This window comes from Coptis chinensis, chromosome 7 (assembly GCF_015680905.1).
Source record: "Coptis chinensis isolate HL-2020 chromosome 7, ASM1568090v1, whole genome shotgun sequence".
NCBI lineage: Eukaryota > Viridiplantae > Streptophyta > Magnoliopsida > Ranunculales > Ranunculaceae > Coptis > Coptis chinensis.
Genome location: NC_141462.1, coordinates 96,009,382 through 96,037,068, shown reverse-complemented (window position 1 = coordinate 96,037,068; position 27,687 = coordinate 96,009,382). Strand labels below are relative to the sequence as shown.

Genomic DNA, 27,687 nt, shown 5'->3' with positions numbered 1-27,687 from the left:
GATTTATGTTTTACGTGTTTGAAAGTTGTTAAACATGTCTCTCCAGTTGTTTGGTACTGTATTGGAAGTTCTAAATAGACTAACAAGAGTTGGTTACAAGCTGATAATGACTTGTGAAAGTTCTAGTTTGTTATTTCAGATGTAGCAGTTCTATGACATGTCAACAGTTTTTCTTTTGCTCACTGCCTCCCTTGTTTTCAAATAGGCGTAATGAGAGTCTAATAAGTATCATAAACAATGTTGAAAACTCTCATTTTATTCTCTACATATCTTCTCTCCTTCTGTAAATTCTGCATTGTAAGGACTTATTTAACAACATTGTTTGAGGAAACACTGAAATTGTCTCAGAGAGAACAACATTTGTTTGTTCTGTTAGCCAATAAAATGGAGTTGTCAGATTGTAATATGTACCAAAAACAATAACCAATACTCTTTCATTTCCTCTTTGATTCTTCCCTACTATCTTCCTAACTTTTCTTCTTTGCATTCTTTGCTCTAGTGTTGAGGCAACAAGGCCTTGCAGCTAGTTTCCTATTAAGATTTATACAGAATCATTTTTGTGAAACAAATAACTAGGGCCCCTAGTAAGTAGTAACAAAACCAAAATCATTTTTGTTTGTCAGGTTAGTTTTAGAATCTTTTGTTCGAGTTGTAGGTAAGAATGTAAGGATGGAATGCAAGGTTCTGTACCATCAGATTGCCCTACAAAAACTTGGAAATAGCATGTACAGAATGGTTCAGGGTCCTTTCTTCAGGACTATTCAATTTTCTGGTATATGTAAAACTTAAGTGGAAATCTTTTTGAAGAAAACAGACCCAACCATAGCATCTTCTGTAAATCTAGATGTCTTAAAAGAGCTGTCTGGAATATCTTGTTCACAGGCTTACATAAGCATACATAGGGAAGAGTGGGATTTGTTTTTATGTTTGTTTTTTTTTATTTGGTTTCAATCAATATATATTAACAAGAAAGCTTTTAAGATATATATTAAGCATTTGAAATTAGTTTTAGAAATCATTTGAAACTATTAAGCATTCTTGAAACTAAGCATTTTATAATTCTTATAATTTTGATATAGGTGAGGAAGAGAGGTAAAGAGGTAGCTATTAAGAAACCTGGAACTAAGAGTGGGACAACAAAGAAGGATAAAGAGACAGTTAAGAGTGGGACTACTGAAGTCAGCAATGAAGCCAACCAGGAAGCCAACCAAGTAGCAGCTGCCACCACCGTAAGTTTATGAAATAAGTTTGTTCAATAAGTTTTTTTTCTAAGTTTTGAAATCATAAGTTTTAGAATTTTTTTCTTAAGTTTATGAAATAAGTTTGAATTTTGATATAGGTGAGGAGGGAGAATAAGGCTCCCTCATCTAATGTAGGTGAGGGGACGCCAACTGTGTCAAAGAGAGGTAAAAGGGCAGCTGATGATGTACCTCACGGAGCTTCAAAGAGGAAGATAGGAGTAAAAGGAAGAAATGATCATGTACCTGAGGGAGTTGGAGTTTTTACAGCCGACAGTGGAAACTCTTACTTGAAGGTAATGCTATTTTACAAACTACTTTGCATTTGAAAGATTTCCATTTGAAATGAGGTAGTTGTTTTACATACTTCATAAACATAACCTAATCTTTTGTCCTTCTTGTGATAGATGTTAGCTACTGGAGCACCTATTCTTATAAATGAAGCAAAGATTTCTGAAGCAAACAACAAAAGAAAAGGTAGACCTCCACTTCCCAGACGATCTAGTAAAGCTCTAGTTATTGGTTTACAGTCAAATCAAGTTTCAAGTGAAGCTCAAGTACCTAGAAGTCAAGATTCAATAAGTGCATCTAAACAAGTTTCAACAACTGCTTCTGCACAAGCTTCTGCAACTGCTTCCAAACAATCACTGGCAACTAATGCAGTGGCATTAAGCAGCAAGCCTAAAACTAGATCTGCAACTACCCTAGAAACTCAACATCAAGAAACTCACCGTCAAGCAGTGGCATCAAGAAACTCATAATCACTGACAACTGATGCAGTGGCATTAAGTAGCAAGCCTAGAAACTCACCATCCAAGACTAAGCAGAAAACATCTACTTTGACTGTGAGAACAAGAGCAAATTCCAAACCTAAAACTAGATCTGTAGCTGTCAAAGCCAAAACTAAAGTTTGGAAATAGTTCATGTTTGAAGACTTGGTGATGCAGTATAGGCTCTGGGCTTTCTGTTGGGATTTTGCGTAGTCAATCTTTGTTTTGTCTATTTCCTTTTGTAGTATCTTTTCCTTTTGTTAGTGTATGCTGTGATGTGTAAACACTGATATAAACACTTGGTGTATGCTATTATGTAAACACTTGGTGCTTATATTTAGGTTTTTTTGTGGTTCAGTGTCATGTTATGTACAACATTGATTTTCTAACTTTCTTTTAGTTATTGTATGCAGTGTATGTTGTGTTGTTTAGTGGTTCAGTTCTTATATTTAGGTTTTTTGTATGTTGTGTTGTTCAGTGCAGTGTATTTTCTAACTTTCTTTCAGTTATTGTAAACACTAAGAAACAACTAAGAAACAAGCACCAAGCAATAAGAAAGAAACAACTAATCTTTGTTGTCAGAACTAATCAAGCACCAATACAGACTCCTTCCACTACTACAATACCACTAATAGACTCCTTCTACTACTACAGATAGTGCACTCATCTAAATTAATAAACAACTCAAACTAATACAGACTCCTTCCACTAGTACAGATAGTGCACTAATACAGACTCATTCCAGTACTACAATACCAAACAACTCAAACTAAATTAACACTGAAACTTAAACTACTTCCACTACTACAATACCACTGGAAATAACAGTGCACTCAAACTCCTTCCACTACAATACCACTGGAAATCACATTGCACTCATCTAATTTTACAATGAAACTGAAACTCCTTCGCCAAACCATCGTCCTCAATTTCAAATATAATCTTGACTTTTTTATCTCTTTTGATTTCATCTCTTTTTGAAGATGATGAAGAGCTGGCTGGGGAAGAGCTTGAACTCGCTACCGACTCAATGTTGTTCATTAACAATTCCTCATACCATTGGAAATCACTCCCACACTCGGTGCAATTCACAAATTTCTTGCTTTCATTTTCATTTTTCTTTTTTGATGTGTTAACCTTTCTAACCCCTAGGCAATTCGCCTTTCTGCATCTTAGACTCTCCAAAGATACCATTGACGATGCTCTCGCGTCTTCCAACCACTGGAAGTCTCCACAAACGCGGCATGTCAAAAAAAATTGCCCAAGAGAATGGCTTTGGTGAGACTATTTCAGGATCCTACTTCCGCCACATTTTCGAAAACAACACGATGTCGATAACCAACAACAATTGTTAGATGAATGATTTGACTCACCACACCTATTACAGAGGTTTCCATTAGTTGACATTTTCTAAATTGCACAAAATCAAAACCCTAAATTAAAATACCAACTAGAAGACTTATGAGATAATGAAGGAGATGGGGTTTGATTAACAGACAAATGAAGGAGACAGGGTTATTTCTTCATGTTCACAAGTCCAAAACAAAAAAAAATGGAGAGATGGCAATTTAGAAAGAAAGAAAAAAATTCACGAGTCCATGAAATTTTCACGAGTCCTTGAAATTTTCACAAGTCTAGAAATTTTCAAGAGTCCTTGAAATTTCACGAGCAGTCTTCCTTGAAATTTTAGGTGCTTGTCACGTAAGTGCCATATCAAATTTTGTTAGCTATCCATTTCAATACCGACACGCCATCTTCTGTTAGCACACATAAGCAGACGTTAGTACACATATGCAGCCGTTTGTACACATATGCAAATTTTCTAACGGAAATACACTGGTGGCCCAAACTGATACAAAAAAGAAAGGTCATGGCCCAATTTGGTAAAAAAAAAAGTTCTTGGCCCAAATGGATAAAACCAGCAAAGTTCACGGTACAAAACGTCCATTTTTTCTAAATTGTTATTTCATGCTTCTTTATGCATTGTTATTCTCTCCAATCATTAATAAAGTTCCTCACTTTGCAATCGAATTTATTTCTTGCATCAGCTCTTTATTTATTATCCACAATAGAATAAGCCTTTAGGGAATTCTTCTTTCACTATCTGTTCAAAAATATTGTATGCCAATTTGCTTTAGAACCAGAGATACTGAATTAGGGGGAGACGAACTGAATGCTAGTTCCTTTCTCATTTCCACGCAGCATGAACTGTATGCCAGTTCTTTAAAATTAAGATTATCCTCGATGGGTTAAGCCTTTAGGGAATCTAACCACACTAACTGTTTAGTAGATTGTATGCCAGCTTGACTTGGAGCCAGAGATAGTGTTTTTGGGAGCCCAAACTGTATGCCAGTTACTTGTGCTCACATAATATCATTAATGGGAGTTGCTGGGAAGATCTGGATTGGATCCTGATCCTAGCACACAATCATTAGTCTGGAATTATATCGGCATGATCGCGCTGAGGAAGACTCCCCCACTGTTGTTCTGGCGATAACCTATCTATTTTTTAAATAGCCAGGACCTATCGTTATTAAACACAGTATTATGCCCAAGGCACCCAGTTACCTTCGCATAGACACATGGCTCCTCTGTGACGTTGTGTCTCTATTACAATCGAACTTTCAGTTATAGCTAAACTTGTATAGCTCCCATGATATCCTGATCAGATTCTGGTTACACCTTATTTTAACTTGTTTAGCCTATTAGAGTCACCTATTGTTGTTCCAAATGAACTTTGGGGAATCAGGGGTAGAATATGTATAGTAGTACATGTCATTATATGCTATATAACATAGAATGTTTTAAATGCATGCATAAACTAGAAGAGCTGCAGAGCTCAGTAAGTAAATAGTATGTGAGCAACATAGCTCAATATTACAGACCCATAGAAAATTTATTTCAAAATAAATGTTTTCAATGCTTTTTAAATCATGAATTGAATAACTAAGTCTTTACTTAGCCTGTTGAGCAGGGGTAGAATCAAATTTCGATTCAACATCAACACCTACTGCTGCACCAACATCAAGAACTCCTGAACCACTCTCAAGAACTGACTGTGTGGTTGGACTGGCTAAAACGGTTGAAGGCTTAACATCACATTCACCTGAAACTGGCACAGTCAAAAAAAGGAAGCTAAACGGGAGGCATGTCATCATCGGAGTCTTCTTCAGAAGATGAGAAGGCATCAGGCATAAGTTTATTCTGAATCGCTGAGATACTGGTATTCAGATCAGGAAATAAGATGAAAGGGTTGGTCACCCACCCCTGATCATCCAACTGAGAAACATACCTAGTAGCCTCAATAGCCTCCTCAAACTTAACTTATTTGGCTACATTGAAGGACTCTTCAGAAACATCAAGTACTCTCTGAGCAAAATGAATGGCATTTCAGCTGACCACTTCTTTACCTCTTGCACCACTTTGGAATAGAACTCAGAGGTCTCTGCCAAGAGCCCACCAACCTTCTTTTCAGAACGTAGGTGCTTCTCTTTGAGAGCCCTCTCATAACCTGTCATGACTTCATTAGCATGAATAATGGCTTGGACAAGGGTTCTCATCTTGGTATTCCTACGGTGAAGCTCCCTTTGGACTTGGTCATGCTTTGCTTGCAGGGTGGTGAATTGGGAGCGCAGTTCCATGAATTTCACTTTCCAAGAGGTAGCATCAGCAGCTCTTTTTTGGGCTTTATCTAGAGAGCTGAGTTTCGGAGGTTGGAGATTGTATCTCTCATATTCCTGAAACCAGCATCAGATTTCTTCTCTTTTGCCAAAAGCTGGTCAACCTAGGTCTGCAGCTCCTCAGCTATTCTCTCAGCAGCTTTTTTTCATCTAGATCAGCTCACCAGTAGCCATGTCATCAGTGGCTGTGTCGGCTGAGGCTGCAAAGATTGGTTATTACATGGCCAAAAAGTTATTCACTAACTGGAAAAGAATATAGAATGTGTAAGCAACACAATGAGATAAACAGGACATGGTACAGAGAAAAAATTCTTACATAGGCTAGATAAACAGCAGATATGTGGAAAGACAGATCTAGGCTACCATCCATATTGGTCTCAACTTTATCAACAGGAAGTCGTGCAACTTCCAAAACTCCAAGCACAATATCAACGTCATTAACTGAGTGTTTATTGGTGATAAGAAGCTCATCAATTCGCCCCCAATGCCTCATTTCCACAATCATCTCCCTTTCAGGAGAATATGGAGATTGTGGCAAGAAGGAAATATCGTCACTCACCCTCCTTCTATCGCCAAATCGAGGAGGGAAGGATAAATAGTCAAAAGTACATAGTCACCAACCTGTTCAGAATCTATAGGAGGGTCTGGAACTGGTAGGGGTACAACTACTTTCTCAAAAGACTTACCAAAATGGGGAATACTCATATGAACCTTGAAAAGTGTTTCTTCATTCACAGAGAGGCGAAATTTCATTTTCTTACAAGATGGGGCAATATCAGAAGCAAGAGCAGGATCAGCTCTCTTCAGTTTTGAATGATTGGATGCACGTACTTCCTTCTTAAAATTGCTACCAGTTAATTGGTTCCAGGGGGAAGAGTCATCTAAGGAAGAATAGTAAAAGAACTCAGTTGAAAAACTCTTATGATGATTATAAAATTCACGAGAAAATAGACTTACTGGTTGGAGCATGAGTGTGTTTTCTGGGAATAGGAATCCCCACTGGCTCACCATCAACATCTAGAGGACAAACGTCCCACGCATCACCCAACACTCGAAGGTGGTGATTAGCCCAACCCTTGTCACTTTATTTTCCATCGAATACGGCGGACCTCATCTATGGTCATGTGGTAGTACTAAGATTGGTCCCAAATATGGCGGACCTCATAAAAATATCCAAACACCCAACGATTCAGAACGAATCCATGTCTCTTGGCCAGTATGGCAGAGTACATGAGAGTTTTGTAACAGGTGCTGCTTGACCCAGAGCAAGATTGAAATGAATCAGACATTCTCTTAACAGTGGGTAGAGGGGAAGAGGGAGTCCGGCCCTAAGTTGACCGATTGTGATGAGTGCTACTTCTTGGTATGCTAACTCATTAGACAATCTCCCCCACTCAAAACCAATATTAGTAGGGATATGAAATTTCTCTCGGATCAATTCTAGGGACGAAAGATCTCCGAAGTTTATAAGTGACCAGTTGGGATTCATGATCGGAAAAGAGAGAAAGTTTGGATTTTTGGTTAAACCCTAACAGGAGATCAAGGGGTTCAGGGTATAGGGAAAAGATAGCAGAAGAGATAATGAGGGCTCTTTCACCAGATCCTTTTTATACAAATATGATAGATGGTTACGATTAGTCCAAGCATTGCGTCTTTTCGGGATAGAACTGCCATCATTATCCTTTTTGGGAAACAACGTGTCTGCTCGAGCCATCTTTTCAAAAGCCTTAATTAGATGAGTACGTAAGCAATTCCAACAACTGTTTATGAAAAAGATTCTCGCGCCAAAAGTAGTGTCGCTTCAAGCGCCCACATGCTAGATGGCAGGAGAGGGGGCATCTATAAGGGGGATTTTCCGTCATTGATTAGATGACACGTGTATGAGAAATGACCCAAGACTATAGATGTCCAGAATGAAATAAGAACCATCGGATAAGTTCTGTGAGTAAGTGATCTCGTGTTTATCACGAGTGTTTAGTAAGCACGTGCCAGACACATGACTAACCGCCTCTAGGCATAACAGTTCTCCAAGTCGTTAAGAACTGATATGGACAGTTCCTGAACGGAAGGAAACTGAAGAGGGCGATCTTTGATAATAAGGAAGGAATTGTAATGACATATCTTAAGAGTTACCTTTAGATATAATCTTCCCATATACAATGGGATATTATGATCAACAAAAAAACCTACCTCTAATAAGATATGGTATAGATTCAGACTTTCATAAGGAGAGGATTCATAATAGGAAGGCAGAGTCCAAAGATAGAAGGGAGCTCACAGGCAGTGAGGTTAACCCTAACCCTAGGACTCTCAAAACTATTCCTATATAAACTATAGGAATTCACTTTTAAGAACTACGCAAAATAGGGTTTGATTCTCCTAAATAAACAAGGAGATACGTAGGCAGCCGCCAAATTCAACCCTGAACTATAAATCATCTCATCCCTTCTCTATCAAGAAAAAAACTCCTGAATCACAAAGCACATAGAAAGATCAAGAGACACTCAAAAAATCCCCTACAACATTCTTCTGATTTAGCATCAATATTCAACTGTCTCCCAGGACCAGCATCAGCCACATAGCCGCCATTGCTAATTCGCTGCACATTTAACTCCCATAGGGCTCTGACCATCGAATCTCTTGTAACAGTACCAACCAGAGATCGCAGCTGGTTGCATGAGAAGGTTAGAACCATCTCCTAGAGCTCTAGAATTTGCCATTGATGTCCTCATATGGTTACAAGCTGCCCATTATTTTCTTCCTCACTTGTCTGTACAATAATTGCCAAAGATTGGCTAAGCAATGCTTAAACCCGTAGTTGTCCTTTGCAAAGCCAGATTCTATGTAGGCTAACCAAGAAATGGGTGCTAGCATAATGCATATTGTAATCTTGTCAAAAGTAGTTAGTTCTGTTCATTTTTTGGCCAAGTAAATTCAAATGATACATCAAATCAAAGTAGAGCCACAAAAAAGGCCCAAATATTAAGCCCAATCTATCTAATAAAACACAATGGTGTGGGGCCCATAGGGCCTCCATCCAGTTGTTACCATTGTCTTTTCTAAGTTGTGACATGGCAAAATAAGCCAATCCCAAAGAGTATGCTTCCTTACGCCCTAACACTCGGATCTACTGGATCTTATTTCCTCATCTTCAAACAAAACATCAATACCCTATTCTTCCTGCCGCCGCCAAGAGTTGTTGTTTATAAATTATTTTCCTGCTAGATTTATTGATGCGCCAACTGCGGTCGGGAGCACCAACCACCAATAGCATTTCAAAGCACCAGGTTTCCCGAGTTGGCCACTGTTCAACACTTTCACTCTTCTCTCTACTTCAACAAAACTTTTGCTGATCGATAAGAATACAGGTGAGAAGGGATAGTCTGCGTCTTTGCGGTCTACGTGTCCAACAAGAGTCGAGAGTATGTGGCCTTGGAGTACTGACACTACCTGTTCATACCCATTCAATGATTTTTAATGCGTTGATATTTAGTTCGATTTAAACAAAAAGCAAAAAGCAACAGATGTTCAGACACATTAGTTCAAAAGTAACATTTAGTTTGATATCAATGCATTAAACAAAAAGCAATGTTCAGACACATTAGTTCGATTTTTGGAAGGGACTTGATAAAATAATGTTCAGACACATTAGTTCAAAATCAATGTTCAGACACATTAAAAGCAGTGTGTTGAAGTGTGTTAAAGCCATTAGAAGGATATTTGTTTTTATTAGATATTTCAGAGACCACATCATAATGTTCAGACATTATGATGCTTCTGTTATTTGTTCAGACATTAGATATAGCTTCTGTTGCTTTTGGACGTACATATTACACTCTGTTTGAGTAGTATATTCACAGGCACATCCACTTTATAATGTTGAGGAAACTATTCTCAGTTATGGCTTCTTGGTCCTTTGTGCTCTCTTTTGTAAACCGTATCAAACATAACAGACCCAACTGAAAACAGTTGTTACCAAAGAACATCACCATGTAATTTACAACTTACAAACTGTGTGACCCAACTGAAAACAGTCGTTTTACTTGGGCAAAACCATATATAATTTACAACTGACATTTGCCATCAAGGCTTCGTTGCCATACTAGTTCCTTTCAGAAGGTGAAGTTCCTTCTCCTTAATTACTTTTGTTTTAAATTCTTCATTTGGGAACAGGGGTCTTCTTATATGGCCGTTGGAACTCAAGGTGTAGAACGAAGGGACACCTATAAGCAAAGAATACCTTTAATATATACAATGTTTTTTCGTTGGTATTCGAAGTCAATGTCTACCAAACTCCAAAAAAATAAAATGTTTTTTTTTCTTTCTTTTTACTTTTATATATGTGCTCCACCCTCCACTACCCCACTACTTTTATATATGTGGTCCTTTCCGCTTTTAGGCTTTGTGTGGTCATTATCCTTTGCAATCCTTAGTGAGATGTAGGCATCTATTCTGGCATCTTTTGCTAATCAATTTACTGATTTAGTGTGTTTTTAAGTTGCCTTTAGGTCTTGATTAAGCTGATGCCATCTAATCTGTACGATCATATCTCCACATTCCAAATTTCCAAGTACAATGGACACATCTGTTTTATTGATATTAAAAAGCTTATTAGGAATAGATTAATCATACAGTGTTGTTATCTTTATTCATTCCTGTAAATTCAAATCTGAAGTTTTTTTTAGAAGCATTGAATAGACTACTTCTTCCAGTTTAGAATCATGTTTTGAATGCATTTAAGTGTCTGCTCAGAGGGGTTGTAAGTCACAAGTTTATGTAAAAGCCTCTTCAAAATTTTAGTAGTGCCCATCTTTGGGCTTTAGGAGTGTGAATAAGCTAAAAGTTTGTTCATGGAAGTTAGTGGGAGGTTATTGAGCCAATGGTTGGCATTAACATATATGTGGTACTTTTATATATGTGGTCTAATTTACTTCCGCTTGCTATCTTCTGATTTTTATTTCTCATTTGTTTTTTGTTATTTTTAAAATTTCGGCGTGGTTTACTACCGTCTAATTTTTTTAATCCCTTTTGTTTATTTACTGCCACCTAATTTTTATCTGTGTTTACATGCAAAACCCTACTACTACCTTTACATGCGAAATAATCACTGCTCGTGGTTTACTACCGTCAGCTACCCTCTAATTTTTTAAATCCATTTTGTTTTATTTATTGCCACCTAATTTTTATTTGTGTTTACGCCTAAGTACTACTACCTTTACATGTGAAATAATCACTACTGCTTTGTCTTTTTTTAGGCACCTTTTTTCATTGCAGATTCGACTTTCAATGGTATGTTATCCCCACCTATCTTTTTATGCTTGTTTCTGTAGGTTTTATTGAGTATCTATTTCGATCTATTTGTTTCTACAGGATCCCATAGATAAGGGCAAACGTCCAATGGACCCTTATAAGGATCCTTCAAACAAGAAAAACAATATTTATGTTCCAGTTCAAGATGGACGCTACCTTCAGCCTCCTACTCCTCAACGACTTGCTCACCCCTAGGTATTGGTAACTTCTATTAACATACTTTGAGTTACCCAAATTGTCCTAACACTCTTATTGGTTTCACATCACATTTTTGAACTCTCTTTCAAATATTTATAGCTTCCTATGCGACCAATTCTTGACAAAGGAAAACGCCCTATGGACTCCTTTAAGGAACCTTCAAACCAAAACAAACATGTCTTTGTTGCCCCACAAGATAGGCTCAATCTTCAACCGCCTCTTGGCTTCCGTGTATTTTCTCTTGCATTGCCTTATTTATTCTTTTGTTTTATAAATGTCCTCTATCTAATCTCCCGCCATCCGGTTAAAAAAAAATGTAATGGCCTAATGTATCGTGGTCCATAAGGTGTTTCAATTGCCATTTAATATAATTGACTTTATGAATCTCATTTCCCTACTTTAATTGATTATTATTTTTCTACACTCGTTGCTTATGTATATGGCATTGTCTTATTTCTTCTTTTGCTTTATAAATGTGCAAATACCATCGATAGTGTTCCTCTATCTCATCTCCCCGCCATCCGGTTCTCATGTAAGATGAGCTTTAATTAAAATGTAATACTATAATTGCTCATGCATTATCCAAAAGGTGTTTTTGTACACTATAATCGTAGTAAATTCACTACCATTTAATGCTAGCTTATATGTATAAATGTATAATATTTACCCACTAACTGTGTTGCATGTGGTCATCCATCTATTCATTTACAATTTGCTTTTATTTTTGGGTCTTCGATCACTTATTATCCTTGACTACTTTATTCATATCTTTACATTCCACGTTTTCTAATTTTAATACTAACTGCCATATTTGCTATATATTATCCATGCATTCATATCTTTACTATTCGGTTGATTATACTTATAATTAGGTGCAGATAACAAATAGAATGCTAGGACAGCGTGCTCGAAGGGAAAGAGAAAGGAGCACTAAACTAATTGGCAATTGTCATGTCATTGACCACCAACTGATGGGTTCAACATTGAATGGCTCTCCTTCACTTCCACAAACTCCACTTCAAGCTGACAAGCATCAAGCACTTCTCCCGCCATCCGGTTCTCATGTAAGAAAAGCTTTAATTAAAATAATACTATAATTGCTCATGCATTGTCAAAAAGGTGTTTTTGTACACTATAATTGTAGTAAATTCATCGCCATTTAATAACTTCCATTTAATGCCTACTTATATGTATAATATTTACCCACCAACTGTGTTGCATGTGGTCATCCATCTTTCCATTTCACGTTTTCTAATTTTAATACTAACTACCATCTTTGCTATCATCTATGCATTCCTCTTTCTCCCAATCTATTCGGTTGATTATACTTATAATTAGGTGTAGATAACAAATAGAATACTAGGACAACGTGCTCGAAGGAAAGAGAAAGGAGCACTAACCTAATTGGCAGCACAAACTTCACCATCCAAGGTGCACAAGTAGTCACACATTATGTCATTGACCACCAACTGATGAGTTCAACATTGAATGGCTATCATTCACTTCCACAAACTCCACTTCAAGCTGATAAGCATCAAACACATAATAGTCCAGTTACACCTCATTCAACACCATACCGATGTCTTTCTTCTTCAGAGTCTCTTCGGAAATCTCTATCATTTCTTAATCCTGTAAGGCTATTTACGCTCCCCGAAGAACGTGTCACATCAAGTGCCCATGCTGATTCATCGGATCAAAACAACACGTGAGTACTTCACTTAGCGATTTTCCTTAATCAAAATCTATATATAACTCACATGTGCAAGTTTCATTGTAGTACATGTATCTCTTCTGCTTCCGTATCCTTACCTCATGCAATTCCACATTCAACCAATGAGAACTTTGTACCAACACCATCTCACCAAAATGCAAGGTTAATACATGGTTTATTACATCTTTCTCTTGGTTCTTTGTGGTTTGGTTTATAATTTCAAAGAAAACCATAAGATCCGACCTTCTTCGCAGTACGCGTAATTGTAGGTCTTCTACCTCATCCTTTGTCCATTCAACATCACATTCGACAAATGCAACTTCTACATCATCATCAACTAACCGAAATTTGTGGTATACTTCTTCACACTTATTGAAATTGGAATACCAAAAAAATAGCACCTTTGTCTAAATATATACAATTATTTATCTTGCAGACAACAACCATTTGGGGATCCTGCATAATATTGTGAGGTGTTTCACCATAATGATTTTGACCATCCAATTTCTGCTAATAATGCTGACATAAGTGATGATGAAGATGAAGTTGACAATATTGTTTCTAACCGTCTGATTGAACAAGGAAGACACTTCTTGGGGAGAATAGATGTTCAGTGTCCATTTTGTAATGCACTCCATTGGATGGATGAACGACTAAAAATTCATCATTATCACGTCCTCGATTCGGGACTTGTTGTTTGCAAGGGAAAGTCAAATTGCCTCCACTACGGCCATTACCTCCAGCCCTTAAAGCTTTATATGATGGAAATGATCGCAAGTCAAAGTCATTTCAGAAGTACATGAGACAATACAACCAAGCTTTCGCATTTACGAGCCTTGGAGGAAATGAGTGTCTTTCTTCGGACGAGGTCCAAGGCCTTTTACTATACATGGTCGGCCAAGCGTCATAGAACCGGATCTCTAATTCCGACAATCGGCCAACAACTTACTCTCAAATTTTACATATATGATCCCAGTGTTGCATTGGATATACGTCAACTTCGTAATCCCCGTTTGAACACAGATGTTCTGAAGATAATTCATGCAACTATGCTCCAGTATAATTGTTTCTCTACTACTTTTTTCCACACATACGATGTTCTTAGATCTGCCTCTCTTCAACATGGTGAGAACTTCAATGTACCTGCTTATTTGCATTACAATGCTACTAGAGACAAACGTCATTACAACTTGCCAACTGCAGATGAGATTGCTGTCATTTTACCTGGGGATGGCAGCGAGCAGGATAATATGAGGGATATTATGATATATCTTAAAGGAGGGCAAGAATTCATGCAGATCAGTGAATGTCATCCAGCTTACTTGCCTTTGTATTATGTGCTAATGTTTCCTTATGGAGAGCTTGGGTGGTCACCTAATATGAGGCGTTCAAATACTAATGACCGATTGACACAGATGGATTTCTACTCTTATTGGATATTTGAACGCCCTGGAGAATATTCTGCAATCTTACGCGGGTACAAACTATTTCAAGAGTTTCTGGTGGATGGATGGGCAGTGACTGAACAGAACAAAATGAGATATTATAGGCTATAACAAGACAATTCAAGCTTCGGGCTGAACTTTATCAAGGTATCACTGATGTTGCAGCTGAAGCTTTCGACCCAAACCAGATTGGAAGATGAGTGGTCTTACCAACGCATCTTGTGTCGGTAGCCCTAGGCACATGTTCGAAATTTTTCAGGATTCAATGGCCATCACACGTTACAATAAGCATCCTGATATATTTCTCACAATGACTGCAAATCCGCACTGGGACAAAGTTGTTGAGGCATTGTCTGAGCACCAAACTGCAACTCATTGACCAGAGGTCATGGCCTGTGTCTTTGAACTAAAGCAAAGGGCCTTGATGAATGAAATTAAAAAGAAAGGTGTGCTTGGTACTGCCGTTGCACATGTCTACACCATTGAGTTCCAGAAATGCGGGTTGCCCCATATGCATGCACTTATATTTCTCCGACATTCTGATAAGATCCGTATACCTGCTCAAGTTGATCGCATTGTATGTACAGAGTTTCCTAATCCAGAAACCGAACCTGAGTTATTTCGAACTGTCTTCACATGTATGGTTCATGGTCCATGTGGACTAAATAAACCTAACTCTCCGTGCATGGTAAATGGTAGAGATGCAAGAATCACTATCCTCGGACTTTTGCAGATGCTACCACCATGGATAAAGATGGATATCCTATCTACCGTCGTCATGACAATGGTAGATCATATATTATGAGGGGGCATACAGTTGATAACAGGGATGTTGTTCCTTATAATCCTTATCTTTCTAAGATATTCAACTGCCATATTAATGTCGAAGTTTGTGCTGGGATCCGTTGTGTTAAATACATTCACAAGTATATATTTAAAGGGCATGACATGACAACAATAATGTTGAATGAGTTGGATGAGATCCAACAATACTTGGATGCGAGATACATTGGCCCACCAGAAGCAGTTTGGAGATTATTAAGTTTTCATCTACATGAGGAGATTCCCACAGTTGTGCGCTTGGCACTTCATCTCCCTGGAATGCACCGCATAGTTTATAAAGCTGATGAACCAATACATGATATACTATCAAGGGCGAAGCGCCAAAAGTCAACTTTGACTGCCTTCTTTGATTGTTGTGCATCAGATTTAAGAGCAAGAAGCCTCACTTATCAAGAGTTCCCCGAATACTATGTCTGGAACAAACAATCTCAGACTTGGACAAGAAGGATACGAGAGGGTAAATTTGATATTGGTAGAATGTATTTCGCCAATCCTAATTCCGGTGAGCGATTTTACCTGCGCTTACTTCTAACCGTTGTAAAAGGACCTCAATCATTTGATGATCTAAAAAGGATTGATAATGGTCCTCCACTTCCAACTTTTAAAGATGCATGTGTTGCACGTGGACTTCTGGAAGATGACAGCGAATGGGTGCAATGTCTACATGAAGCTTCAGTCATGCAGACTGGATATCATCTTCCCCGACTATTTTGTGTTATTCTCGCAGAGTGCAATCCTTTGCAACCCCAAACATTGTGGAATGATTTTTGGGAAAATATATGTGATGACCTTCCACATAAGCTTCGCACAATGTTCAACATTCTAGAACCTACCCCTGCTGAAGTGCAAGATTATGGTTTATTTCTCTTAAATGAGATTTTGATAGAGTCAGGTAAATCACTGGCTAATTTCCCTCTAATGTCGCTGCCTTTATTAACTACAAGATGGAACTTAGTTGTTGCAAACCGACTCATATGGGACCAGCGACAATTTCAGTTTGATCCTCAAAATGCAAAAGCACATGGCAGCAGGGTTCTCCTAAATGCAGAGCAACGCTTTTCATATCAAACAGTGATAGATTCCGTTTCCCAAAATTTAGGGAAACTCTTCTTTTTGAATGGAGCAGCAGGAACAAGCAAAACTTTTGTTTACAACACAATCGCTGCTACGTGTCGTGCTGAGGGGCATATTGTTATTATGGTTGCTTCATCTGGAATAGCTTCATTACTATTGGCTGGTGGTCGTACTGCTCACTCGACCTTTCGCATCCCACTAGATATTCTTGATACCTCTGTTTGTGGGTTTAGTAAGAATTCAATGCATGCCGAATTATTCAAGGAAGCTAAACTTATTATTTGGGATGAAGTCCCAATGCAAAATAAGTTTTGTGTGGAGGCGATTGATCGCACACTTCGATACTTCACGACAATAATAAACCTTTTGGTGGAATAACAACAGACTTGGTGGTGACTTCCGTCAATGCCTTCCAGCTTATACCCAAAGGGGTTCGAGAACAGATTGTGCGTGCTTCCTTGCGGTTTTCCTTCCTCCGAGTCACATTCATGTTCTAACTCTTGCCCAAAACATGCGATTGGAAAATGGAAACTCTGCAAATATTAAGGCGCAGAAATTTCTTAATGGAGGTACCAAACCGTATTTTTCTTTGTACTATTTTGCTTAATATTGATATTCATTTGCATCATTCTTTGTACTATTTTTATTCGTACTAATATTCATTACTATTTTCTGGTTAATTAGATAGGAAGTGACCCAAGCGAGACAAATTGAACTACCATCAACAATTCATCGATGTGCAAATCTTCGGATCTCATTTCTACTACATATCCTCATAAATCAACCTACCACAGTTAACGAATATTTAACCGAAAGCACAATTCTATCTAAACGCAATGATGATGTCAATGATATTAATGCAAAGCAGCTTTTTTAAATATGTTCCTGTGGGAAAGTACTCTTTTCTAGTTGCAGACAAGATGGCAGACGAGGATGCAACGAATCCAGCCAATATTAATCAATACCCAAATGAGTACCTAAACTCACTTGATCTAGCTGGTCTACCACTGTTTCGTCTCAACCTAAAAGTCGGTTGTCCTATAATGTTGTTGCGAAATATTGCTCCCAAAGATGGATTATGCAATGGAACCCGATTGATGGTGGTCCACTATCGACCTCACGTTCTTTTCACAAGAATTTTGACTGGTGAAAAAGCGGGTAATCATGCATTTATTCCAAGAATATCTTTGTCACCGTCATCTTCTGATTTTCCTTTTCATATGACAAGAAGACAGTTTCCTGTGCGTGTTGCTTATGCAATGACTATAAATAAGTCACAAGGACAATCGGTGAAGTATGTGGGGATTGACCTTCGCACTGAAGTTTTCAGCCACGGTCAATTATATGTCGCACTATCAAGGTGCACTTCTTCGCATTTAATCAAGATTTCTCCTCCCTCCAAATTCAGAAAGTCACACCCCAAACTTTGTTTACCCAGAAGTCTTACTATAATCCGTAAGTTCTTTTCATTTATAGTCACGTGTTGAGTAGTTTCTCATTGAATTTATAGTCATCAAATTGATACATTTGTATTTGCTCTTACTTGGTTAATTTGCTTCTTTCAAATTATGTAGGTTTTGGGAGTTGGTGTGTAATTACATTTTGTCAAGATATGTTAAAGAACTTTTACTTAACCTTGGTTAGTTCCCCCTAATTTCTTCTTTTTGATCTTACAACACATGAATTTATAGTTCTATACAAATCTATTTCAATTCCTACTAAATGGTGACGTCTGTTTATATGGTATTTAGCTGAACGAAGAAATTTCAATTCTCATATCTTCAAACTTAGTGATCTCTCACGATTCTCGTGTATGTTCCTTTTCATTTTTCATTTTTCCTTCCCTGGGCTCTCTACTTATTGTGTTGTTTAATTTTTTTCATCCATGAATGTGACGATGGGACCTTGGCCAATCACTAAAACTTAGTGATCTCTGCTGATTCTCAGGTCAAGTGAAACAGGTAACATCTCTTCTCTTATAACTCAATCTCTTTGATTTTCCATGTAAAGATTCAGTTCATTTTAAAATCGTTTAGCCAGAGATGAATTATTTGTTTTCTTTTATGTAAAGGTTTAGTCTGAGCTTCTTCTGGTGTTGTTACAGGTATTTATTTGCTTATTTATTAAGGGTTATATTTTTTGGTTTTGGGTTTGTCAAAAAGTATTAATTTTGATTGATTTGAGCTTTGATTTGGTTATGCTGCTTTTATAGGTATTTTAGTGTAGGTAGCATTTCGGTGGCTATTGTTTGTTCTTTGATTTATTAGTGTTACAGAAAGTCGCGTTTATGGAACTACCCCAATGAAAATTTTAGGAAATATGGTATATGTATACATTGTAAATATCATTTGTTATGGATGTAGACCTTTTGATAGTTATGGGACTCTGATGTATGTATTTTACTTGTGTTTTCGGTAATGACTTTGTACGAGGTGCTTTGATGATCTGGCATTAGTCGAGACATTCAAATACTTTGGCATACTAAGTCATAATGTTGAAGTGGTCTCATTTTTGTAAGCCAGTTATTTGACAACTCGCATCCGGTCGAGACGGTTAAGTAACTGGATTAACCAATGAGAAATATATGATTGTGATTTTCAGGTTATGACAGGTTTATATTTATGAAATATCAAAAATACAGAGGAGATGCTGCCGAAATTTTACTATAAAAAGCACGTGTCATAGGTTTGTAATTGTTTGAGTTTTGGGGCGTTACATATTTGCTTGTTCCAAAACTAGAAAAGAGTCTAGAGGTGAATACAATCGTTCATTGTTTCACTTCTAAATTGTCAATTTCTTCTTCTCTTCAGTATATATAGTATTTCCTACTCACTCTATTTAACGAATTTAAAACAGATAATTACATACTTCTTCGATGAAGTTTCCTCATGGCTTAGGATTTATGATAATGACCTTGACATTGGCGAACGAGGCTGGGGTTTCTGGAAGAGTTATGATTGTCAACAATGTTATCTATACTTTTGCTACTTTTTTTTGTACTTGGCGTACTTTTGTGGGTGCTCTTTTTGGTACTGTTTTGATGTCCTCATTCAAACCACTTGTGGGAGTCTGATTATGTATCTGTTTCTCATATTGTTCTTATTTCATTTGGCTTAATTGATGTTCTTCCATGTTTAAGTCCATTTAGATGAATGAGTCTAGAACATATGTGCAAATCACTACCCGATTTATTGAATGAGAATTGTCTTTGGAGCCTTTTAACATGATCCAAAACATTGGAAAGTCATCAAATAATGGGGAGGTTCTATCCAAATCACCCCTCAGGTGGTTCAAGTTAGTGTGATGTCGAGTTTCTCAGCCTAATAATCATTCTTGACCATAAATAGAACAATAGCCATTATAATAGAATCAAAACGGGGAGGGGGTGTGTTCAAGTTCAGTCGCTTCCACAGAGTTAAGCGTTGCAGGCGACTCTATCGAGAAATCAATAAATGCACGGGGCATACCCTAGTATTATACAGCGCAAATAGCGAATACAAAACCAATGACCAAAAATCCAAAATAAGCGATTCTACCTAGACTCATTAGTGCACTCGGTATAGGGAATATATCACGTGAGATTAAGTTTTTCTTATGTGTCACTCTGTTACTGTCCCATGATGAAGTCCGGAGTCATAATGGAGGGTGAACACATTTTTTTTATGAGTTCAGCTCTTCTATAACCGGGTACAGAGATGGTATCTCTATAACTGTTGCCCATTTTATGCCATCTGTCAATTCTAATAACTTCGGTTAACTCTCTTAGTTTCTCTTTTCCAACAAAAACAAACTATGTTACTTTCTTTAACAAACCTCCCGAGTCCAGACCTGAAACTTGGTAGTCTCCTTTTTCAGTTCTTCCTGACCCCAAACTTGTTCTTCATTTTCCTCTTCTTAAATCTTATTTTCCTCTTCATCTAACAGTCCTAACTCCCCATTGTTCTCCTTCTATGTGCCTCAAATTCTTCATCTCCCTCCATAGAAATCCCAGCCCCAAATCTCTAACCATAATGTTCAGTATGTTATTCAAAAGTTTGATTTTTTTTTTTTCCAGTTTAGGCCCTCATTAGTGCTAGTTTCATTACACGGTCGTAGCAAATGAAGCACTTTTGCATCAAATATAGTTAATCTAATTACTACACTTGACATGAATTACAAGGTTATATGATCACTACAATTGCCTTGAATTACTTTATAATTTGCTTCTACCGGCAAAATACACAGCTTGGGCATTAGTCCTTTGCTGTTTTGAAATGTAGTTTGTAGTATAGCTTGTATGATTGCATAAAGAAGAGAGAAAGAATCAATGTTGCTGGAAAAAATAATTAAAGTTATGCATTTATTCACCCGAAACCATAGTACAAAATATCTCGATATATCACGATATTTAGGAAATATCTATCCAGATTTAAGAGAAAAATATATAAATATCACGATATGTACATATATACGACTGCAAATATCAGTGATATTTCAATGATATTTGTGATATTTTGTAATATTTTGCGATATTTGGTGATATTTTATGTATATAACAATTTTATTTAATATTTACCAGTATATTTCAAATAAATATAAATAATGTATCATGATATATCAAGAAATATCCACAATATTTGTCGATATTTTAGATATATCCCCGATATTTGCATATGAAACAATGTCAAATATCTCCAAAGAGAAAGATATATCCACGATACATATCCAGAATATGAATATCGATAAATACCTATATCTTGATATTTTGTACTATGCCCGAAACCATCTTTTCATCTTTGAATTTTCTTCCTTCTAGGTTCTTTTTGGTACGGTGGGGTTTTTAAATGCAAATGCTAAAAAAATGAAAAGAAAAAAGAAAAGAAAACAGAGAAACCAACAGAGTTTACCAGGTTGCTAAAGTGGACAGATGGCATATAACTGTCAACAGTTACAGAGATACCATCTCTGTACCCGGTTATAGAGGAGCCAGATTCTTTTTTGACAACCAACTAGCTTATAACCCCATTAACACCGATGATGATGATGCGTCCTTTTGAACTGATACCGAAATGATGAGTTAGGGTCCATAGCCATATCAATGCTGGTACTGTAAAAGCATGATCTATGTTACCATATTTATGGTGATCTTGCATTATACTCTATATATTCGCACGTGTGTATTATCTGTAGATTGTTACAGTCGTTTCCTAATTTATCTTGTAAGCATATTATTTATACTTCAATTGAGAAGAATAATGTTATGTACGTCGGTACATGTTAGTAGTTGCTAATGTGTATGTAGTTCTTAGTTTCTATTAGTTTCCTATTTTCTAGGCATCAGTATTGTAAGGGTAATTAGTGGTTAGTTATGGAATATTGTAAGTGGTAATTAGGGTGTGTTTGTTAACTGGCAAATGAGGGTGGCTAATTGTATTTTCCTACTAGAAGTATCATTTGCCAGTGTTTGGGTGTATTTAAGGGCCCTGGCAAACACTATTTGGAAATAGCCGGCAAATCAAATTATCCCACTAGAAGTGGGAAAATAGAAAACACCTCTCCCCAAAGTTGAATTAGTCACCCGGTATTTTTCCACTTTGGTAGGAAAATAGAAACAACTCTCCCTCTCAATCTCTCTTCTCTCTTTCTCACTGCCGCCTCTCAACAACTTGCTCGCTCCACCTCCAGCTCTCACCGCGCGCCATCAAGTAAGTTTTGGTTTTAATTTCATTTTTTGGGTTTTAATTTAGTTTGGTTTCGTTGTTTGGTGGAACCCGCTATTAAATACCCTCGGTCATTCGATAATCATTTTAGTACTGCTGTAACAGACACTCTTAATTTGAAAATAGTTTCCAATGATATTTTAGCTCCTTCCACACTTTTGACCGAACGAAAATGAGGCCTTTAATTGTATAATCATCTCCTTCAAAGATGAAGGTTATCCTCAATATACCAATTCCTACGCTAAAGGACAATCAGTCATTACCCATATAATGGGAAAGGAATATGCTCCACAGTCTACTCCCATCTGTGGAGAGCTCTCAAGAACAAAGAAGTTAGTGGACCCTTCACATGACAAACCCAAACCACTCAAGACTAACGAAAAGAAATAAGACCAAATATGCCACGAGAAAGGAAGATGGATGATTGTATAGCTAACCGACTCCTCATCTGAAGTACATGTTGAATACAAATTGACAATAGGTTTCCTCACAATAGTGATATGTAACAATGTTAAAATATTAACTTGTATTGTGCAGGACAAATAGACTCCCCAACTCCAAATATAACTACAAGAAAAATCTGGAATAGAATTAGGATGAAAATTATCCAGGACTTCAGGAGGCGAGAATAGAAGACATAGTAGAATCACCAAGAAGATAATCTCTTTTATTTCCCACCTTTGTCCAAACCGGTTGATCTTTGACCGGGTTGATCGAAAAGAATAGAGTCTAGAAACAAAGTCACGGGTAACAAGACTTGAAGTATCCCTATCTGACATGGCACAAATGCACAATGAATACCCAAATCTTTGTTGTAATTATTTTTAGAATGGTTCATTGTTATTGCTTTGTTGGTTGAATACATTAGATATATGGATTGTTGTTCATGCATGTATGTTTGTATCAATTTGTTTGTTTCATTAATTGAGTACATGAATTTGTATACTTCATTAATTTTTTTTTTCTTTTTGAGATATTGTAGAATGATTACCGAACATGGTGGTAGGTTAGTGGCATTTCTACTTATAGTTATAAGTGCATATATGATGATGACATGGTGGTATAGGAGAATGTATATGGGGAGGTATAGGCCTAGGCATAGGGCTCCCCCCACTCTTATTAGAGGTCCTCGTAGGAATTGGGATCAAGTGCGGAGAACTGTATTGGGTAGGATGTATACAAGCACTGACAGATTCTGCCACGAGCAATTAAGGATGAGACGATCAATGTTTCGTAAACTTGTGCACTTGTTTGCATGGTCATGGTCTACGGAAAGCGACATGTTTACATTGGAAGAGCAAGTTGCCCTATTTCTCAACACCATTGGGCATGACATGCGTGTCGAATGAAATATTTCAATTCTTCCGTTCAGGAGAAACAGTTCACCGTTATTTCCATCTTGTGTTGGATGCAATCCTTTGTTTATTCAGAGAGTTAGTAACAAATGCTACCGCTGATAACTCTCCTCGCGAGTGTACCAACACACATCATTGACATTGTTATTTCAAGGTCAATCAACTTTTTAGAAAATGGATAGGATCATTCTGATTTCAATGTTTAATAGTTTAATAAATATTTATGAAATTTGTTATGTTAGGATGTTGTGGGTGCGGTTGATGGTACACACTTTCCAATCAATTTACCACTAGCACAACAAGCTAGGTATAGTAACAGGAAAGGTGTTGTGACCCAAAATGTGTTAGTAGCTTGCACATTTGACATGAGGTTCACATAATGCGCTAGCGGGTGGGAGGGATCAAAGACACGATGGACGGTTGTTGAGGAGTCCGTGGCTCGTCCCAGGCATAAACTTACTCGTTCCAAATGGCAAGTACTATCTTGCGGATGCTGGATTTGCTTTAGTGCCGTGGTTCCTCACGCCTTCATCGTGGTGTATGCGGTACCATCTTAGAGAGATAGGTGAAGTTCAACCTCAAAATCATAAAGAACAATATAACTTTCGTCATTCATCTTTGCGTACTGTTGTTGAAAGGACAATTGGTCTCTTGAAGAAACGATTTGCCTATCTAAGGCATGCAGTTTTCCACGATGTCAAAACACACACAAAGGTTATCCTTGCATGTTGTGCATTGCACAACTTTTTGCGAGAAGAAGATCATGATAATACATTGAGTGACGAGGAGCTCACTGATGATGAGGAAGAGGCTGACAACTCTCTGAATGCTCCAAATATGAATATTGATATGCAACCAAGCATTGGGTGGACTAATTTTAGGGATGAGTTGTCAATTGCAATGTGGGAAGATAACGAGTGATGTAATAGATATTATGATTATATGAGTGATGTTTTTGTAGTAGACTTATGATTTTATTAGAGTGTTTTTGTAATAGACACTATTATGTTTCAACTACTTATAATGTTTTATTCACATGCAATCTTTCTTATTTGTTACCTTGATATGTTACTATGCTATGTTCTTTGTTGGTCATTGCTTCAAACTAGGTATGGCTGGAAAACAGAAAAAAGTTGTAAAAACAAGATCGCCCCAAATTAGATGGTATCCCAACATGGAAGCCATCTTGGTAGAGGTGTTGTTAGAGGAGTTAGCTACTGGGGGCAAGATGGGCGATAATGGGTGGAGGAAAGAGAGCTTGAAAGGCATCACTGGCGATGAGATCAATACGCCGACTTGGAATGAATTGTGTTTCGCACAATGTCGTTGAGGTTGAAAACAATGAGACTTGCTTGGCAAGTTCTTAAAACATGCAGTTGATGCTAGTGGGTTTGGTTTGTCTTTCAACAAAGAGACCAAGAGAATTGATGCAGATAAGAATGCATGGGAGAGTTATGTAAAGGTAATAAAATAATCTCATTTTTTTTATAGGATTTGGTTTTGGATGCCATATTAACTGGTATATTGTGGGATTTAGGCTCATCCGTTGGCAAACACTCTCAGGCAAAAATCATTTCCTTACTACGACGAATGTTATCTCATTTTTGGGAATGATTATGCAACTGGAGAAGGGGGCAATAGTGGGTTCGATGATGACATGGTGGATGGAGGTAAGTTGATTAGATGTAAATAGAGTTGAATTTTGTGTGTGTAACTGTTTTGAAATTAACTTTTTGTTTCAACTTCTTGTTTAGATAATTCTAGGCAAACCCAAGGAGATGGGGGTGACGATTCTGATGCTAGTGAGTCCTCAGCTTTTGGTGCTCCCTCAGATACTGGTGGGGATACTTCTCAAACTGAGAGTAGTCCTAGAAGCACTACACCTACTTCTAAGAAGACTAGGAAGTCTCGATTCTGTGAGGATATACCTGAACCCCCTTCGTATAAGGTGTTAACTGAAACGGTGGCAAAAATTGCCGAGGCCCTCAAACTAGAACCACAAGAAGAAGAAGTAGACCAAATAGATTTGTTGAAGGATGCTTTGCAGTCTCTTCCTTATATGAATCCTGAGCTTTTCTTAAGGTCGCTTTTGACTTGTTTGGTCGAGAATGATAGGCTTATTAAGGTCTTCTTGGGCCTTAAAGAGGATATCAAGGCTTCATGGTTGTTTAGGAGGCTAGAACAAGTCGGACGTTGATTCAACCTTGTTTTTGGTTTATTTCTATGTTTGAACTATATGTTTTGTGGGATTGTTGTTAAGTGGTGGACCGATATATTATTGTTAAGTGACATTGATGTTACTTTGGATATTTTATTGTGTGTTCTTGTTGAGTCTTTGTGTGTAGTGTAGTGGGTTGGTGTGTGTGGTGTGTGTGTGTAGTGTGTGCAATTAGGTGGTGTGGTGGGTGTGGTGGAGTGGTGGTGGTGTGCTGCTGCTACTGCTATGCTGCGATAGTTGTTTAAGAAGATATCCTATGGATACTATTAAAGTTGAGTTGTATTGTATTTTATTTTATTTTATTTTATTTTATTTGTATTTTATTTAATTTTTTGTTATATTTCATTGAGTTTGAAAACCAAATAAAATATCTCCAAAAAATTGAAATATCATTTGTCACTGGAGAAAAACCATGTAAACAAACACTGGCAAAACTGACAAATCTTATATTTTCCCACTATAAATTTTTGCAAACAAACACTGACAAACTAAAATTTTCCCATTATAGATTTGTCTGGCAAATTTATAGTGGGAAAACACTGGCAAATCTTATATTTTCCCACTAGAAATTTGCCAGTTAACAAACACACCCTTAGTGGTTAATTATGGAATGTAGTGTTGGTAGCCTTATATAATGGATTGTAATCAACATTCAAAGGAAAGAAATGAAATTGTTATCTTGAAATAGACCTCTTTTTTTATTATTATTGGCAAGTCTGTTTTAAATGAGATCAGTAATTCTTTGATGCTGGCGGGGTTCGACCTCTGATATCATCACGCAAAAGTTTTACCGACTTTGCTAGTCGACACCTGCTAAAAATTGTGTAGGCAAGCCTGTTTTTAAAAATATCAGTAACTCAATAGTGTGTAACGGGTTCGAACCCCAGTCGAAACATACTTGTTGGCTGTAGAGGTCAAAAGCTCCTTAGAGCATCTTTAGGAGTGATATCAACCTAGCACCAAACACCAAATTTCTAACAATTTGGTGTTTTTTCAACTTCAGGAGAGCTATATGTTGATGAAAACACCAAAAAAACACCAAATCGGCCAATATTTGGTTCCAGGTTTGATGTTATATCAAATCACTCACGCGGTTTTCCCAACACCGCGTGGGCTTGGGCTTGGGCTTCTAATTGGGCTTATATGGTGCGGTTTTCACAAAACCGCGCCAGAGATTGGGGAAAAAAAAAAAAAAAAAAGTTTATGTGCGATACATGCGCGGTTTTAAAAACCGCGTGCAAACTTGGGCTTTGTCGGTTGGGCTTTAGTGGCGCGGTTTTGGCAAAACTGCGTGGGCTATATGAGGCGGTTTTGCCAAAACCGCGTAGTTATTTGTTGAAATTTTGATGTTACTCCTAAAATTGCTTGGTGTTTTTTTGGTTTGGTTCAAAATTTTGGTGTTTTTTTGGTAGCTCTCCTAAAGATGCTTTAATAAGCTTTGTTTTTTTTATGTCGATACAATCACCTCAAGATTGTATCAAATACAAATACAAAAACTTTAATAACTTATATGGTATCAGATTTGGTCTCACGACCTTGATCCTAACCTAACAGCTTTTCTTTTCGGCAGTTGATTTCTATCACCACCACTAGCTGCCTACCAATCATTTACTTTCTCCTTAAGTCACAATTACTGCTGTGTTTCTTTGGGATTGCGCTGCTACATTTCCGCCGCTCTCTTACTGATTTCAAGTCTCTGTATTTCTTACTTGTTATCACGTCATGTCGACTGAAGCAACATCTGAAAGCACCGTTACTAGCTCATCTTCTTCAAGCATTTCTCGCGATGGAGGATCTCACTTCTTTGTCCCAAACATCTCCCACTTAGTAACGGTGAAGCTAACAAATTCCAATTATCTTCTTTGGTGTAAGAAAATCTGCCCATTTCTTATTGGGCAAAAGTTTTGGCGGTTCATTGATGGCTCTTATCCTGTGCCGCCAGATCAGTATCTTTCCCCTATTGGTAATGCATCTCTGGCCTTGAACCCCGAGTATATGTCGTGGTTTCGCACAAACCAAAGCTTAGTGAGCATTATTAATGCCACTCTTTCTGAACCAATACTTTCATTAGTTGTGAGTACAGATACTGCACAGTAAACATGGAAGTGCCTTGAGGATAACTTTTCTGACCTTTTTGTTGCAAATG

The 27,687-nt window shown here is 37.4% G+C and overlaps 3 protein-coding genes across 3 annotated transcripts; all 3 read left to right on the top strand.

Moving 5' to 3' along the window:
• The first annotated feature begins 13,752 nt into the window (after positions 1 to 13,752).
• On the top strand, positions 13,753 to 14,463 carry LOC147490275 (uncharacterized). The gene has a single exon (XM_086574840.1). The coding sequence runs from the start codon at positions 13,753 to 13,755 to the stop codon at positions 14,461 to 14,463; it is 711 nt and encodes a 236-aa protein (XP_086430966.1).
• A 277-nt stretch (positions 14,464 to 14,740) lies between these two features.
• Positions 14,741 to 16,647, top strand: LOC147490274 (uncharacterized). The gene is made up of 2 exons (XM_086574839.1): positions 14,741 to 14,990; positions 15,086 to 16,647. Exons 1-2 carry the CDS (start codon positions 14,741 to 14,743, stop codon positions 16,645 to 16,647), a joined length of 1,812 nt encoding a protein of 603 aa, XP_086430965.1.
• A 7,216-nt stretch (positions 16,648 to 23,863) lies between these two features.
• Positions 23,864 to 24,244, top strand: LOC147490273 (uncharacterized). Its single transcript, XM_086574838.1, has one exon. It carries the CDS (start codon positions 23,864 to 23,866, stop codon positions 24,242 to 24,244), a length of 381 nt encoding a protein of 126 aa, XP_086430964.1.
• Positions 24,245 to 27,687: the final 3,443 nt, after the last annotated feature.

Coding starts and splice junctions, on each gene's coding strand:
- LOC147490275 (XM_086574840.1), top strand. CDS start 13,753: ATGAGTGTCTTTCTTCGGACGAGGTCCAAGGCCTTTTACTATACATGG.
- LOC147490274 (XM_086574839.1), top strand. CDS start 14,741: ATGGCCTGTGTCTTTGAACTAAAGCAAAGGGCCTTGATGAATGAAATT. Junction 14,991..15,085: donor ATTTCGAACTGTCTTCACAT/GTATGGTTCATG, acceptor GGACTTTTGCAG/ATGCTACCACCATGGATAAA.
- LOC147490273 (XM_086574838.1), top strand. CDS start 23,864: ATGCGGTACCATCTTAGAGAGATAGGTGAAGTTCAACCTCAAAATCAT.